Genomic DNA, 14934 nt, shown 5'->3' on the forward strand with positions numbered 1-14934 from the left:
AACTATTTAACTGTACCAGGTATATCATCTCTATTGTTGGGTTCATTGTGTTCTTCTACCCATTCATCAAGATCAGATTCAACCCTTTCTTTACCATGATCAATATGATCATCATCTTCATCAACATCATTCCCTTGATGCACAGCACCTGCACCCTCTGCAGGGGGTGCTTCTTCAAGATTTGGCTGAACACCGTTCATTAGAAAATTATATTAATGTTCAAAAATCACTAAGCTACAGGGTGTCCCAAAAAACATGGGAATTCAGTGACGAATTCGATATCGTCTTTTCAAATAATTCTTTGATTTAGTATAGTGATACCTACTGAGAAAGCTGTAATCTATAAGAGTTTCGTCTGCTATGTTTACATTTTGTTTGTTTATGTTTTGACTGCAACCGGTTGTACTTATAGTAAAACAAGAAAATTACATTATACAAACAGAGTAAACTTGTCCGTATTCACTGTTCATCTTGCGGAGACATTATAGACACATCTTTGCAGTCTTTTACCCTTTTAATTAAATAAACTCTAGCAGACATAATATTATGGCTTTTGAAATTAGGTATTACAGTGCTAATTCATAACAAAGACGATATCGAATTCGTCACTGAATTCCCATGTTTTTTGGGACACCCTGTATGTACTGTCTAATGCAAGTAACCCAAACTAACATTATATACTAAATACTTGTCTTGATTACAAAAGTCTGTTTTAAAAATCCCACCAACCTCAAAAAATGTACGGTGGTAAGCGTTTATATCACTACAATGAAGACGACTTTTTATTTAAGTTTTGATTGTTAACAAGGTTTCTTCGAATTACAAGTTAGGAAGTAGTGAAAAAGAAGCTTTTTTAAATTGACAATTTCTCTTGACTTTTATGTTTTTGTGTATCTATATTCTGTACTGTTGAACAGCTAAGTTTATATGAACATTATATTCGAAAGTCGTCTTCTTTGATATAATTGCCTACCACTGTAGTAATAAAATTAAATATTACAAAAATCCAGTTTGAACAAAAAACAATCCAAATAATTGATTTTAATAAAAACCATAAAATTTATACGGAAATTCATTTTTTATAAAAATAAACAGTTCCTTAGATGGGAAGCATGTAACAGGTTCCTCAGAAGTATCAAATTCACGGATAAAACTAAGGACCTGAAATATACAAGGTTAACAATAAAACATACAACTTTTTACAATTCTAGGTGACATGCATTGGCAGTTCAAAATGATGGACACATTTATCTGATTAATAATATTCAAGATATTGTCGTTACTTTTTTAGAGAAACCGAAATTAAAAATGATTAATTTTTAGGTTAAAAAATTGTTTTGTCATTCATTCTTACAAAGGTTTAAGGCACCGTTGTTAATTGGACATATGTTTATTTAAAATGGAGGGTTACGGTCTTGTAATTATTTCTAAAGTCTCTTTAATGACGAGCAAACTTAAATGCAGAAAACTCAAGGTTGAATTCGGTATATTCGGCTTTAAGTTTAGCCTGTAAAAGATTTTATGAAAGAAAGAGACAAGAAAGTATAAACCAAAAATATCAGAATAATTAACAAATTAATTATCTGAAACTCCTTCAAAATCTTCGGTCTCTGATTTGCATGTAATTTCTCAATTCATCATAAAACCACAGGGTTAACCAAAAAGATTAATTATTTGCCCGAGTGAGATTTGTCTTCAATAAACATTATCTTATCAGATACCACAACATGTTTAGTAATACTATTTAACATTGTTCAAGGATTAGGCGCCTTAAAACAAAATTTTCCACTGTGGCTTTGAAGATTAGCGCCATTCTCATACAAGAGTTCCAACCTCTGATGCCATAAACAAATTCAACTAGATTAGTTTACATTGTAATTACACCTGTTGGTTTTTGGTGTAATCATACGCAGTTTTCCCCTCATTATCACATAGTTTAATATCAGCATTGTACTCCAGCAGTACTGAGATTATACTTCTATAGACACAGAGAATCTTACTTTTAATACTAGTATTACTTTTACTGTTGTTATTTTTATTATTATCATTGTTATTTAAATTATTATAACCACTAAAGACGTCTTTAACAATTTTCTCCTTATAGACGCAACAGATAGAAGTAAAATTAGTAGCGATCAAAAGCGCTTTTTTATCGCATTAAGCCTATACCCCCTTTCATTTTTCGTGAACACTCCCTTTAAATTAAAAACAAAACTGTCAACTTTTCTGTCATAGTCTTTTTTGAAGTTAATATTATAGATTTATATTTTTGTAACGCCTACTATAATTCACTCTTGTTCTAAATTAAAATTCAAACTGCATGCCACAAACTTTAATAATGGTATCATTTTTATCATACCAACCTAAAATTGCAGACCTTTGATATAAATCAAACTTTAAATTATGTTAGATTAGATCCATGAAGTTTAAGGAATAGAACATTAAAGTTGCAGGCATGTGTTCAGTTTCTTTGATATTAAATTAGAAAAATCGTTTATTAATTTATAATAATAATATAATATTTTTTACCATTTTTACTAGAGAAGATGTTCACGTAAGCACCATTTCTAAGTAAAAGCTCTACAATCTGAAATTTAAAAATTATTAAACCCTAAACACTCTTATTTTTGACACTATCACCGTGTGACTTTTTATAAAAAGTTTTTTTTGCAAAAAAAATATTTTTTTAATTTATAGGGTAGGGTAAAGGGTGGAAATAAGTCCGGAATGTGAAAAAAACCTAAAATATAACTTTTTTGTGACTAAAGCTACAGATCTGATAACAATAGTTTTGAAAACCCCTTGAAAAATGCAAAAAATATTTTTTTAATTTTTGACCCTTTTTCAGGCTTTTTTTTCAACCATCTCTTGCACCTAAACTATTAAAGTTATCGGTCTAATTTTTTTTCTTTGAGCTGGCCTTGAAAAATTGGGCTATGAACATTCCTTTCAACCCTATAACTATTCTCTAAGACCTTTTTCTAGAAAATATCAGGAGTTCATCCAATAGGTCGGGGAAACCTAGAATATAAATATCAGGAGTTCATCCAACAGGTCGGGGAAACCTAGAATATAAATATCCGGAGTTCATCCAACAGGTCGGAGAAACCTAGAATATAAATATCAGGAGTTCATTTAACAGGTCGGAGAAACCTAGAATATGAATATCAATGCCGATCAAACTGTGACTAAAATAAAGTTATAACTCTTATCTGCACTCTAATTAATATTATTATCATTATCATTAACATTATTATTATTATTATTCTCATCATTATCATCATTACTATTATACATTTTATTACTTAAAATATGATTATAATATATATTTGGTTCGTGATATCTAATTACCACAGGCATTCGAAATAACGATATTTTTACTCAAAATTAGAAACACAATGTATGTGACTTACAAATTTTTCAAAAATTTGTGCCGTAAATTTTGAATTTTTCTCGTAATTTGTAAATACTTTAGGTGAGTTAGATAATTATGTTTGTCATGTTTTAAACGTATTATAGAAGTACATTTTTTACTCAAATAGTTTTGTATTTCTGTAAAGTACTTTAGGTTGTAATCTAATCGCTCTGTTTTATCTGGAAAAATGAATATAACTGTGTCAGATTGAATTTTGATTTATAGAAAATTTGATCTGTTAAGTGCTGAATGGAAACCGATTTAAAGAGACTGTAAAGGAAAAATGAAAGGGGGTATAGGCTGAAAGCTAATCACTTTAGCTCTCGATCGCGACCCATGAAAGTTATATCTGATGTTCCTATCTCGAGAAACTGATTTACAACTTTGTCAAATTTTTACGAAAATTAATATATATACAATTTTGTATAAAGCTAATTGTAACTTAGGTTTACTCCAATTCTAATTTTATATTTGTTATTTCTATTTTTTAAGTCATTTTATTATGATTCAAGTCATAATATTATTTATACGTCCGTGTTGCTAGACCAGAAATTCCACCAATGGCAGTGCAGTAAAGTGGTCACGTGATACAGGCGGAGACAAGTGACCAGTATACTGCTCTGCCATTGGTGATAGTTCTGGTCACAAGATTTTAGTTTAAGATTTTCTAAATTTTACAAATATGACCTTTCGTATAATTTTAACACAGTTTTATATCAATTTCTTGAGACAGGAACATCAGATAAAACTTTCATGGGTCGCGATCAAGAGCCAAAGTGATTAGCTTTCAGCCTATACCCCCTTTAATTTTTCCTTTAGAGTCCCTTTAAGAAAAAAGTTTTGATTCTCGTTCCTTGGGGATTTCTTAGCTGCTAACATCAAAGGAGTAACTAAAACAAAGATTTTTTAATACAAAAGAAAAATATACAATTTAGATATTAAAAAAAAATATTCTTTGAAAAAAATACTTTATTATTTTTCTTAATTTCTCCAGAAATAAAGATTAATATTAAATTCACATTAGTTAAAAGCTGCATGATCCGAACAGTACAAGAGTACCACTCTAGTCTTTACCGTACTAGCCCGTCTAGTGTACCCAGTACGCAATATGGACGACTTTAAAGTATTTTTTCTTTTTCTTTTTAATTTAAGCTATTTTTATATTAAATTTCAAAAACTTAACCAACTGTGAATTCGTATATTTAATTGAGAAATTGTTGAGAAAAAAGTATCTTAAAGGGAGTGTTCGCGAAAAATGAAAGGGGGTATAGGCTTAATGCGATAAAAAAGCGCTTTTGATAGCTACTAATCTTAAATCTATCTGTTGCGTCTATAAGGAGAAAATTGATAAAGACGTCTCATACCGAAGAGCGTAGCACCCATACAAATTGAGGAAGTTGGAACATAGGACTTAGACCGTAAAAAAATCAAATTAATATCAAACAAATCATTCAGATATTACAACCTATAGTCATCGATTATCTTTCGCCACATTTGTATATATTTGATATTTCATACTAGTTTTGATTTTGTTTTTTAANATAAAATATATTGTTTGAATACGGAGAGTGGCTAACATTAGTAAACAGGGTGTCTTACTTAACATGGCAAATAAAAATAAACTTAAATATCGATTTACAACTAAGTTGCACACCTTTTTACATATCATACTCTGCTACTAGATTAAGGACCATCCTTATGCCGCCTCTTAGTCCTAATTGTCACATTTTTTGGAACACCCTTAAAACCCATTTTAAAAATTCCTACCTCTGGGTTTCCCATGCTGACCGCCAGATGTAGCGGGGATAGACCGTCATGGCTGAGAGTATCAGGGTTCGAACCTTTTCTAAAAATATTCTCTGTTTACTCACATAAAGTGTTGAGGAGGAATCAGGGAGGGGAAGAGGTAATTAGAATTTTTTTTTTACAATTCATTTTTTAATTTTCATATTTCCCACTTGTAAACAAAAACTTTAGGATTCGCGGGGCCTAGGGGGGATTATAATTTAAGCATACATTTTTTTAACAAATAGGAAGTAAATTTTCTTTCAGCAAACAAAATTAAAAAAGTATTTTTATTTAGAAAAAAAATTGGTTTATTCACCTTAATATCACAGCTAACGAGTCAATATTTCTCTGCCTAAAAAAGGTGAATTTTAAATATTAAAGGGACTGTTTATGTGATCTTAAGGAACCTTTCGGCACTGGGATCTTGGTCTTTGTTTAAAGAACCCGGCTAGTTGGATTCTGCGCAGCAAAAGCAAATTTAAGATGCAGATAAATCATTACCTTTTATTAAGATGATTAAAAAGTGTGTAATTACATTTTGTCAAAGTCCTTCCTTTTTTATGATTTATAAATCCACAATATATTCAAGACATCGAAAAACAACATGTTCAAATTTTTTTTTTTTCTTGAGTTAATCATTAATAGTTAAAAATGAATTATTCAATTAAATCATCTCACGAGAATAAATCAAACACCATTAAAATTACAAGTTTTGGATATACAGGGCATCTCACAAAGGATGATAGTTCAGAGACGACTGTACAGAATTTAAACTGTCTGTTTCCTTAAATTTATGATTTCCTACAACTAAACTTGTTTCTTTGCCTATTCATTAAATAAACCGTACACAGATTATATTCAAGGCAGAGGACTTAGGTTAACCTCGGATCATCGTCAAATTTATAGAGTTTCAGGTCGTCTTTACAGTATCATCCTTTGTGGGTAACCCTGTATCTGCAAATTATATAAATATAGACCATGAAACATTAATAATTTGAACTAAGAATATAGATCATATACATATTTATTATGAACTATGAATTTTGAAAATATCTCCATATATAGATCATATATAAGATATCAATTATGAATTAATAATATAATATATTTTATATTATAAACTGTGTAGACATCTTACTTATGTGAATATCTACACAAATATAGATTATATAACATATTATTATTAATTATGATTTATGAATATTTTGTATTATTGAAACACAACGCCTGACCTTGAATTAGCAGACATGTTTTAGAAACACTTGAATCAAATAACGTTTTTAATGTTTCATTGTAAACTTAAAGCGTAAGCTAAGCTTTATTACTTCAAAACAGTATTTAAAATGATGCTTATTTAGCGGAATAATTTGTATTTAACGGGCAAACTAACTTATCGCGTAGATTAACCATTATTACTTTAAAACAGTATTTAACATGATGCTTATTTAGCGGGATAATTTGTATTTAACGGGCAAACTAACTTATCGCGTAGATTAACCTTTATTACTTTAAAACAGTATTTAACAAGATGCTTATTTAGCGGGATAATTTGTATTTAACGGACAAACTAACTTATAGAGTAGATTAACCTTTATTGCTTTAAAACATTATTTAACAAGATGCTTATTTAGCGGGATAATTTTTATTTAACGGACAAACTAACTTATAGCGTAGATTAAGCTTTATTACTTCAAAACTGTATTTAACAAGATGCTCATTTAGCGGGATAATTTGTATTTAACGGAAAAATAACTTATCGCGTAGATTAACCTTTATTGCTTTAAAACATTATTTAACAAGATGCTTATTTAGCGGGATAATTTGAATTTAACGGAAAACTAACTCATAGCGTAGATTAAGTTGTATTACTTTAAAACAGTATTTTACAAGATGCTAAGTCGGAGGGATCAGTTTGTATTGAGAATAACAAAAAAGGCTAAAATTTAATAACAGGCAGCGAAACAAAAATTAGAACGGGATCTTTAAACCTTAATCTCAGAACGATAACGGCAAAGTCATGAATTTTCTAGAAAATGAAAGTAGAAAAAGAATATATCGGTGTCATGCAATGGAACTCAATACTTAGAGACGACCGTTAGCCTAAAACTTTGCTACTAAATAGACCATAGAGCATGAAAGTTGTTCAGTATTTAGTGAAAAAGTTTAATTTTAAGCTAAGGATAACATTTTTAGTTAATTATGCCAACTTGAAACAATTGAGTTCTTGAAGTTCGTCTTCCTATTCCCCAGTTTTATGTATCCCACTGTACCAACTATTCCACAGTTTTATGTATCCCACTGTACCAACTTACTTTATTAAGTTTGTTTTCAGGAGTAAAACTCTGAATTCATGGTAATTGAGGACTAGCTAAAATTTTGTTGACAATTTCTTAAAATAAAGCTAATTACCTGACCGCAATATGACAAGCAGTATTTCCGTTTCCGTCTTTTTAAACATTTTTTAGGTTTTACAGGTTTTACAGATTTTACAGATTTTACAGATTTTACAGATTTTACAGATTTTACAGATTTTACAGATTTTACAGACTTTACAGATTTTACAGACTTTGTTAGAAGAAGATTTAAAAAGTTTTTGTCGTTTCAATGCTTGAAAAATGCTTAATTCTAAATATTTCTCCTGGCTTTGAAACGTAAATCCGTATAACATCCTTTCCACAGAGAAATCGAAATTGTAAAAGAACAGTTTTCAATCAGATCTCATTCATGATCAGACAAAGCTTTTAGTACTACTGTTGTGAATAGGACATGCCACACTAAACTGACGGTTACTTAAACGGTATTCTTGATATTTTCTGTGTCAAGGCAAAAAGCACAATAATCACAATAAAACAAGAAATGCAGTTCTATGGCTTCCTTGCTTCTTAATTATATCTTTAATAACTGATTCATAGGCTAATACATATATATATATATTCAAATTTACAGGAAATAAAATGGCGAATTATAAAAATATCCTTTCTTTAAAAAAATCTTTATAATGATAATAATGGTCATTTTTCCAAGTTATTTTGCACATTATCTTTCGCCACATTTGTATATAGTTTATATTTTATAATTATATTTCTCTTGTCGCTTGCGCATCTATCTATAAATGCCACGCACCACTCAGATTTTTCAAAATCCGTTTAAAACGTTTTCTAAACATTAAAATATAAAAAAATTTATTAAAAAATATTATAAAATATAAACTATATACAAATGTGGCGAAAGATAATCGATGACTAAATGGTTGTAATATCTAAATGATTTGTTTGAAATTAAATTGATTTGTCACAAAGACAATGCCCATTTCTAGTTGATAGATTATAAAAAATGTTTATTATTCCTGGAATATCTGTAGCCGCCCCCCGGTCCAATAAAAATTGTACTGCTTCAATATGATCCCCTTCCACTGCCTAAAATGTAAACAAACAAAATTTAAGAAAACAGAAAAAAAAATTATTTCCAGATTGAAAGAAACGATATTATTTTCACAACTCTGGATTATAACAGATATTTTTATATAAGACACCATATTGAAAATCTTGAAGGAAAAAAATAGAAAATTTGAAGAATAAACATTACTCTTCCTTTTTACCTTTTGCAATGGAGTAGAGCCATCATTGTCTCTTGCATTGATTAACCCCCCGTTAGCGACTAAAAATACAACAAAGTTGGGATATTCATACGAGGTTTAAGTATTTTAATTAGGTATATGACTGAAGTTCAACTATTATCCAATGTCGCTATTCTCCAAATCAATATCTCTGGTTTAAAATTCAATATGGTTTTAGAGGCATTTGAAAAAGAATTTTAACTCGCCACACTTAGTTCAAATACTCTTGCTTTACATGATGGATATATCTAAAATGATTTACATTTTTAAAACTATCCAACTTTCTTCAGCTATTGGTTGGAATTTTTATCCCCTTCCCATACTAAACTTTCCTTCCTTCCTTCTTATCTACCTACCTACCTACCTACCAATCTACCTGCATACCTTTCTACCTACCTACTTTCCTACCTACCCACCTACCCCCCCCCCATACCTACCTATACCTACCTATCTTCCTACCTACCTATACCTACCTATCTCCCTACCCCCCTACCTACCTATCTATTTACCTAACTTCCTACCTACCTATCTACCTACCTACCTCTCTACCTACCTATCTATTTACCTAACTTCCTACCTACTTACCTACCTACCTATCTATTTACCTACCTTCCTACCTACCTACTAACTCCCTTAAGCTCCTAAACTTACCTAGATGGTATAGTATATTTATATGTCCAGCAGAAGCTGCTAGATGAAGCGGTGTCCTGGAATAATATATTTATATGTCCAGCAGAAGCTGCTAGATGAAGCGGTGTCCTGGAATAATATATTTATATGTCCAGCAGAAGCTGCTAGATGAAGTGGTGTCCTGGAATAATTTATTTATATGTCCAGCAGAAGCTGCTAGATGAAGTGATGTCCAGCGGAAGCTCCTAGATGAAGCGGTGTCCTGGAATCAAAATCTTGAATAAAAGAAGGAATGAGCTGTACATTTCCTAGCTCCAAATTGATTACTTTCAATTGGGACTTCTTTAAAAATATTTAAATAAAGAATTACTTGAGAAACTAAAAGTACAGACACTTTTCTTTAAAAAAAAATATTTACCTCCCCCTTGAGTCTATCAGGTTAATGTCCAACTTCTTCAAATATTTCTTTAACTAAATATAATTATAGTTATACAAATTTTTAATTTAAAACGTATTTAATTTTTTTTTATATTTAAAACTATGACCTTTTCTAGATCGCCGTTCAATGCAGCGTGATGAATTTTTGAAACAGTTTTGTCTCTGAAAAATAAATTTTATTTTCTTTAAAATTTTTTGTTACAAATATTTAAAATTAAAAAGAAACTGAACACTCGTCTCAAAATCTATTTTGAAATTTCATCATCTTTGCAACCTGATGGACCTTTAATATTTCAAACTATGAGTTCAGCAAGATTAAATTTCAAAATAGTAAACGTTTGAAATACCAAAGCTTTCAGAAGTCAAAACTTCTTGAGTTTTGAGGAGGGTAATCAGTTCCCTTGTTGGAATGATGAGTAAAAAAAATGAAAAATGTATCTGTTACCCTCCAGAGAGTAAATGCCATTTTAACAGAATTTTATAAATGTATGTTTATAGTTTTATTTAATGATGTTACTTGAGTTCTAGACCATAGCTGGATACACTGCCAATATCTAGAGCAGTGGTCGACTGAAACAGTCGGAGAGGTGTTCTCCTAAACAAAATATAAAGTTTTTGGAAGTGCCCCCCTTCTAGTGTTTTATTCTTATATGAGACAATCAGTCTAAAACTTTTTGACTTTTAGGAATGCGAAATCTAGAAAATTATTTTTACTCATTTTAATTCTTTTCTAAAAAATATTTATTTTCGTATTGGTTACCCATGGGAAAGAGGAGAGGAAGAGTTTCCCAAAAAACCTGAATTGTTGAAAAATTAGAATATAATTAAAATCAAATTTTCATCAAAATAAAGATATTTTAATAATAAAAAATGTTAGTGTAAAAAAAGTAGTAGCATTTGTGATTGTATTTAAAAAATTTTGAAGCAAAATCTGAATTTAAAAACCTTATAATATTTACATTAAAAGCACTGATTACTTGAATTAAAATCTAACTTTCTAATTATACACAGACCAAATCTCCAACGTTTGAAATGCTAAAGTTTTACCTGATGGTTTGTGGCCCACAGCTAGAGATAGCATTGAACCCCGGGACGATATGGAACCTTCCTTATCCTTATCCTTGTTTTTCCCCTTTACAAGTCTAAATATTAATTTGTGTCTTTACATCACATAGAAGTCAAAACGTGGAAACCGATCTGGCTCACATTTTGTGGTAATTTTAAAACCCTATACGGGCCCTGTGAAGGTTTTTGTTAAAAAGTTTGCGTTCCAGAAATTAGTTTCTTTGCATTTTCGGAAAATCCATCCATTGAATCAGAAAAGTTCGAAAAATCGTAGATTGTTTTTTTCGTGATAAATAGATATCTATAAAACTATTTATATATATATATAACTATATATCTATAAAACTATATCTTTTGGTGAAATAAGTACAATGTTTTCCTTTGCGAATTCGGATAAACTCAAAAAAGAATTACATTTTTTTAAAGTGGACATTTTAACTTACCGCAAAACTTTCTTCATTTTGAAGCTTAAAATTTATCCACTGAAGTACCCTATCCTATACTCTGCCATCATGCATTTATTCACTCTCTGAAATCAAATAATCAAAATCCATTTTTTAAATAAAATGTCAAAAATGTTAAAAATAGAAGAAATTAAAAAATTACGCAACATTGTTTTACATAACACATGTTAAAACATAATTAAAGTATAAATGTTCATTTATAGTATATGTATTTCAAATTTAGTAAAAAGTGTTTAAAATTATTAAAATTAACCGACTGTACATTGCATCATATCTTTGATCTTATATGGCTAACAACGGGCAAAGATACGTTTTACTCGACTGAGTTTTAAAAATTAAGGTCTGCATGAAGTTTTCTATCTTGAATTCAAAAAGAAAATTTGTTAATATGAAGAGACTGAAATTGTTAAAAAAAGTGCTTAGCCGCCAAGCGCATAAATAATCTTGATTACGGAGAAACATCGGAAGTAACTGCAAAGTGTACCAGCCATAATTAAAAAAGCTACCCTTTAAAAGGTGAATTATTTTTTCTCAAAAGTACCTCCCCTTTATGTAACATCATGTAACTTTTTGTAAAGTATATCTATTTTTTAAGCATTTCATTTATTCTGATGTATGTTGCATGAGTCGTGAACAGTATATTTCTACAATCTATATTACAATGATCCAAATGTTGCAAGCTCTGATGCAACAATCAATGAGAACTTTTTTTAAAGTGCGTAATAGTTTTAAAATGCACATGTTTAGGGCTACACTTTGGTATATTGGAATTAGTTAAATAAAATCAAAGGCTCAGTCGACATATTCTAAAAATTGATGCCAATCGTGATATCAGCCTGGATTCATGTGGCTTGAGTATATATCAGTCTGGATCTATGTGACTTGCGTAAATAGCAGTCTAGATCTATGTGACTTGCGTATATATCAGTCTGGATCTATGTGACTTGCGTAAATAGTAGTCTAGATCGATGTGACTTGCGTATATAGCAGTCTGGATCTATGTGAATTGCGTATATATCAGTCTGCATCTATGTGACTTGCGTATATAGCAGTCTGCATCTATGTAATAACATATATGGCAGTCTAGATCTATGTGACATGCGTATATAGCAGTCTGGATCTATGTGACTTGCGTAAATAGCAGTTTGGATCTATGTGACTTGCGTATATAGTAGTCTGGATCTATATGAACAACATATATAGCAGTCTAGATCTATGTGACTTGCGTATATCGCAGTCTGGATCTATGGGACTTGCGTAAATAGCAGTCTAGATCTATGTGACTTGAGTATATATCAGTCTGAATCTATGTGACTTGCGTATATATCAGTCTGGATCTATGTGGCTTGGGTATATAGCAGTCTGGATCCATATGACTTGCGTAAATAGCAGTCTAGATCTATGTGACTTGCGTAAATAGCAGTCTGCATCTATGTGAATAACATATATGGCAGTCTAGATATATGTGACATGCGTATATAGCAGTCTGGATCTATGTAATTTGCGTATATAACAGTCTGGATCTATGTAACTTGCGTATATAGCAGTCTAGATCTAAGTGAATAATATATATAGCAGTCTAGATCTTTGTAACTTGCGTATATAGCAGTCTGGATCTATGTGAATAACATATATAGAAGTCTAGATCTATGTAACTTGCGTAAATAGCAGTCTGGATCTATGTAACTTGCGTATAAAGACTTCTAGATCTATGTAACTTGCGTGTATAGCAGTCTGGATCTATGTGATCTATGTGTATAGCAGTCTAGATCTATGTGACTTGCGTATAACATTCACAGTAATTACATATTCAGAAGTATGAATAGATATATTATATTTTTATTTCATGCTTTAACATTTTTCTTTTAATACAGAGGATTCAGATATATAATAGAAATATGATAATATGAAATATTGCATTCAAGCTCTACGTTATAAATACACACGGGATATACTGTAAATTAATCATGTATCTAAACTTTTTAACACGTTTTTTTCGGTACTGAAAAAAAATGTGAAATCTTCAATCCATAGTTTTAAAGGATAAAGATAAATTTCTATGTTCTAAGATACTAACTCCCGAAAGACTATGATAAACAATCGAAAGACAAACAAAAATGTTCAATTGTTAAAAAAATCTTCTAGCAAATGTAAAATCTAATCAAAGTCAAACAAAAATTTGGATCTTTATGATAATACTAATAGTTCTTATGACTATCAACCAAAGCATTCAATTGTGTTCATAAAATAACTGCTTTCCATAAACACACTGCTTGTTTAGTTTATACCAACGAAATATTATGACTTGTTTCCATCTAGGAAATATTATGACTTGTTTCCATCTAGGAAATATTATGACTTGTTTCCATCTAGGAAAGTCAGGAAATGCTCTACTAAATTCGTACCGGCCCAGTCCTAACATCGTACCGTACTAGGATTAGTTCCGCACCGCAGTTCAAAAGTTGGTTAACAACAAATCTGCTGTTTGAAACATACTTTAAAACAAATTTGTTGAACGATAACGCCTTCCAAACTTTAAGCTAAGTTAATTGAATTGAGTCAGTATTTTTGTTTTGATCGGTTTTATTGTTGCAGATACAATTTTACAGCTCTGTGCCGAGTCAGACAGTTGTTTATGTTATAAGAACCAGAACTCTACAAGGGACATATACTGTAAACGTTATTATAAGTGATTCTCCATTTCTAGAGTACCATATTCCATTCACAGTGGTTCCCCTTAATCCTTTTTTAGAGCTATGATATGATTGGGTCTTCAGAATTTTTCAGTTATTTTTGAGCCAATAAAATTTCTCTTTAACTTGAAATTTTTTCTACAGAAAATGTTTTATATATCTTTATATTCGCCCGATATTTCTGCGTCTGATACTCCTGTATGCCAAGTCCATTAGCGCCAGGTCTAATCAGGGTTCAGTCATGTGTTTCTTGTCTATTCTGAACCAATAGAAATAGTATGGAGGTGTAACATCTATCTTTCTATCTATCTCATTATCCAATCAGAGTTATGAATCCTTCAATCGGCGCTATCAGTAAATGGAAATATTTACTTCTATTTAAACTATAGTTGTGATTTCTAGAATGTATTCACATATAGGTGAAAACACACACAAGCTCAACACAAGCTTATAAATTCAAACTTCCATACAATATACAGTATAATACACTAAACTAGACAAACTATGAAGATCAAATTTATGCGATATAACTGCTACGATGTTCTGACCTCGTAGCTCATTTAGTTTTTGGATTTTACCCAAAAGTATGTAAAACCCAACTTATCCGGTTAGATGTAAAAAAAATCCAAAAGGGGATGGTGGAGTTGGCACATTTGATGTAGGGGGGGGGGCCCTGCCTTCATTTTTGGTTCAAATCTTCCAATTTTTTGGGTGCACGCCTAATTAGTGATCGAAATTCATAAAATAAAATCAAATTGAATTTTAATGACCTCTAATGACCTCTAATGACCTCTAATGACCTCCACAAATCATGCATGGTTTACA

The 14934-nt window shown here is 30.6% G+C and overlaps 2 protein-coding genes across 2 annotated transcripts in view; both read right to left on the reverse strand.

Moving 5' to 3' along the window:
* The window catches only part of LOC111708156 (trichohyalin), a 31686-nt gene extending 27362 nt beyond the window's left edge, over positions 1 to 4324 (reverse strand). The window contains exons 1-4 of the mRNA XM_023481446.1: positions 4269 to 4324; positions 1885 to 1978; positions 1099 to 1161; positions 17 to 185 (exon numbers count right to left, since the gene is read on the reverse strand). Of these exons, the coding sequence (XP_023337214.1) occupies positions 17 to 185; positions 1099 to 1161; positions 1885 to 1978; positions 4269 to 4294 (352 nt within the window). The 5' untranslated portion in view covers positions 4295 to 4324. The remainder of the gene's footprint in view (positions 1 to 16; positions 186 to 1098; positions 1162 to 1884; positions 1979 to 4268) is intronic.
* Positions 4294 to 11488, reverse strand: LOC111708157 (ankyrin repeat domain-containing protein 7). Its single transcript, XM_023481447.1, has 10 exons — positions 11396 to 11488; positions 10935 to 11029; positions 10648 to 10684; positions 10405 to 10482; positions 9995 to 10049; positions 9868 to 9920; positions 9471 to 9578; positions 5520 to 5555; positions 5183 to 5261; positions 4294 to 4305 (listed from the first exon to the last, which is right to left on the reverse strand). Exons 1-10 carry the CDS (start codon positions 11410 to 11412, stop codon positions 4294 to 4296), a joined length of 570 nt encoding a protein of 189 aa, XP_023337215.1. The 5' UTR covers positions 11413 to 11488.
* Between the last annotated feature and the right edge of the window lie 3446 nt (positions 11489 to 14934).

Source organism: Eurytemora carolleeae, unplaced genomic scaffold (assembly GCF_000591075.1).
Source record: "Eurytemora carolleeae unplaced genomic scaffold, Eaff_2.0 scaffold723, whole genome shotgun sequence".
NCBI lineage: Eukaryota > Metazoa > Arthropoda > Copepoda > Calanoida > Temoridae > Eurytemora > Eurytemora carolleeae.

Excerpts from the sequence above, each read along its gene's own strand:
- LOC111708157 (XM_023481447.1), bottom strand. Across the intron at positions 10,483-10,647 it reads TCCTCTCCTCTTTCCCATGG|GAGAACACCTCTCCGACTGT; the intron begins GTAACCAATACG and ends TATTTTGTTTAG. Across the intron at positions 10,050-10,404 it reads AGCTATGGTCTAGAACTCAA|AGACAAAACTGTTTCAAAAA; the intron begins GTAACATCATTA and ends TTTATTTTTCAG.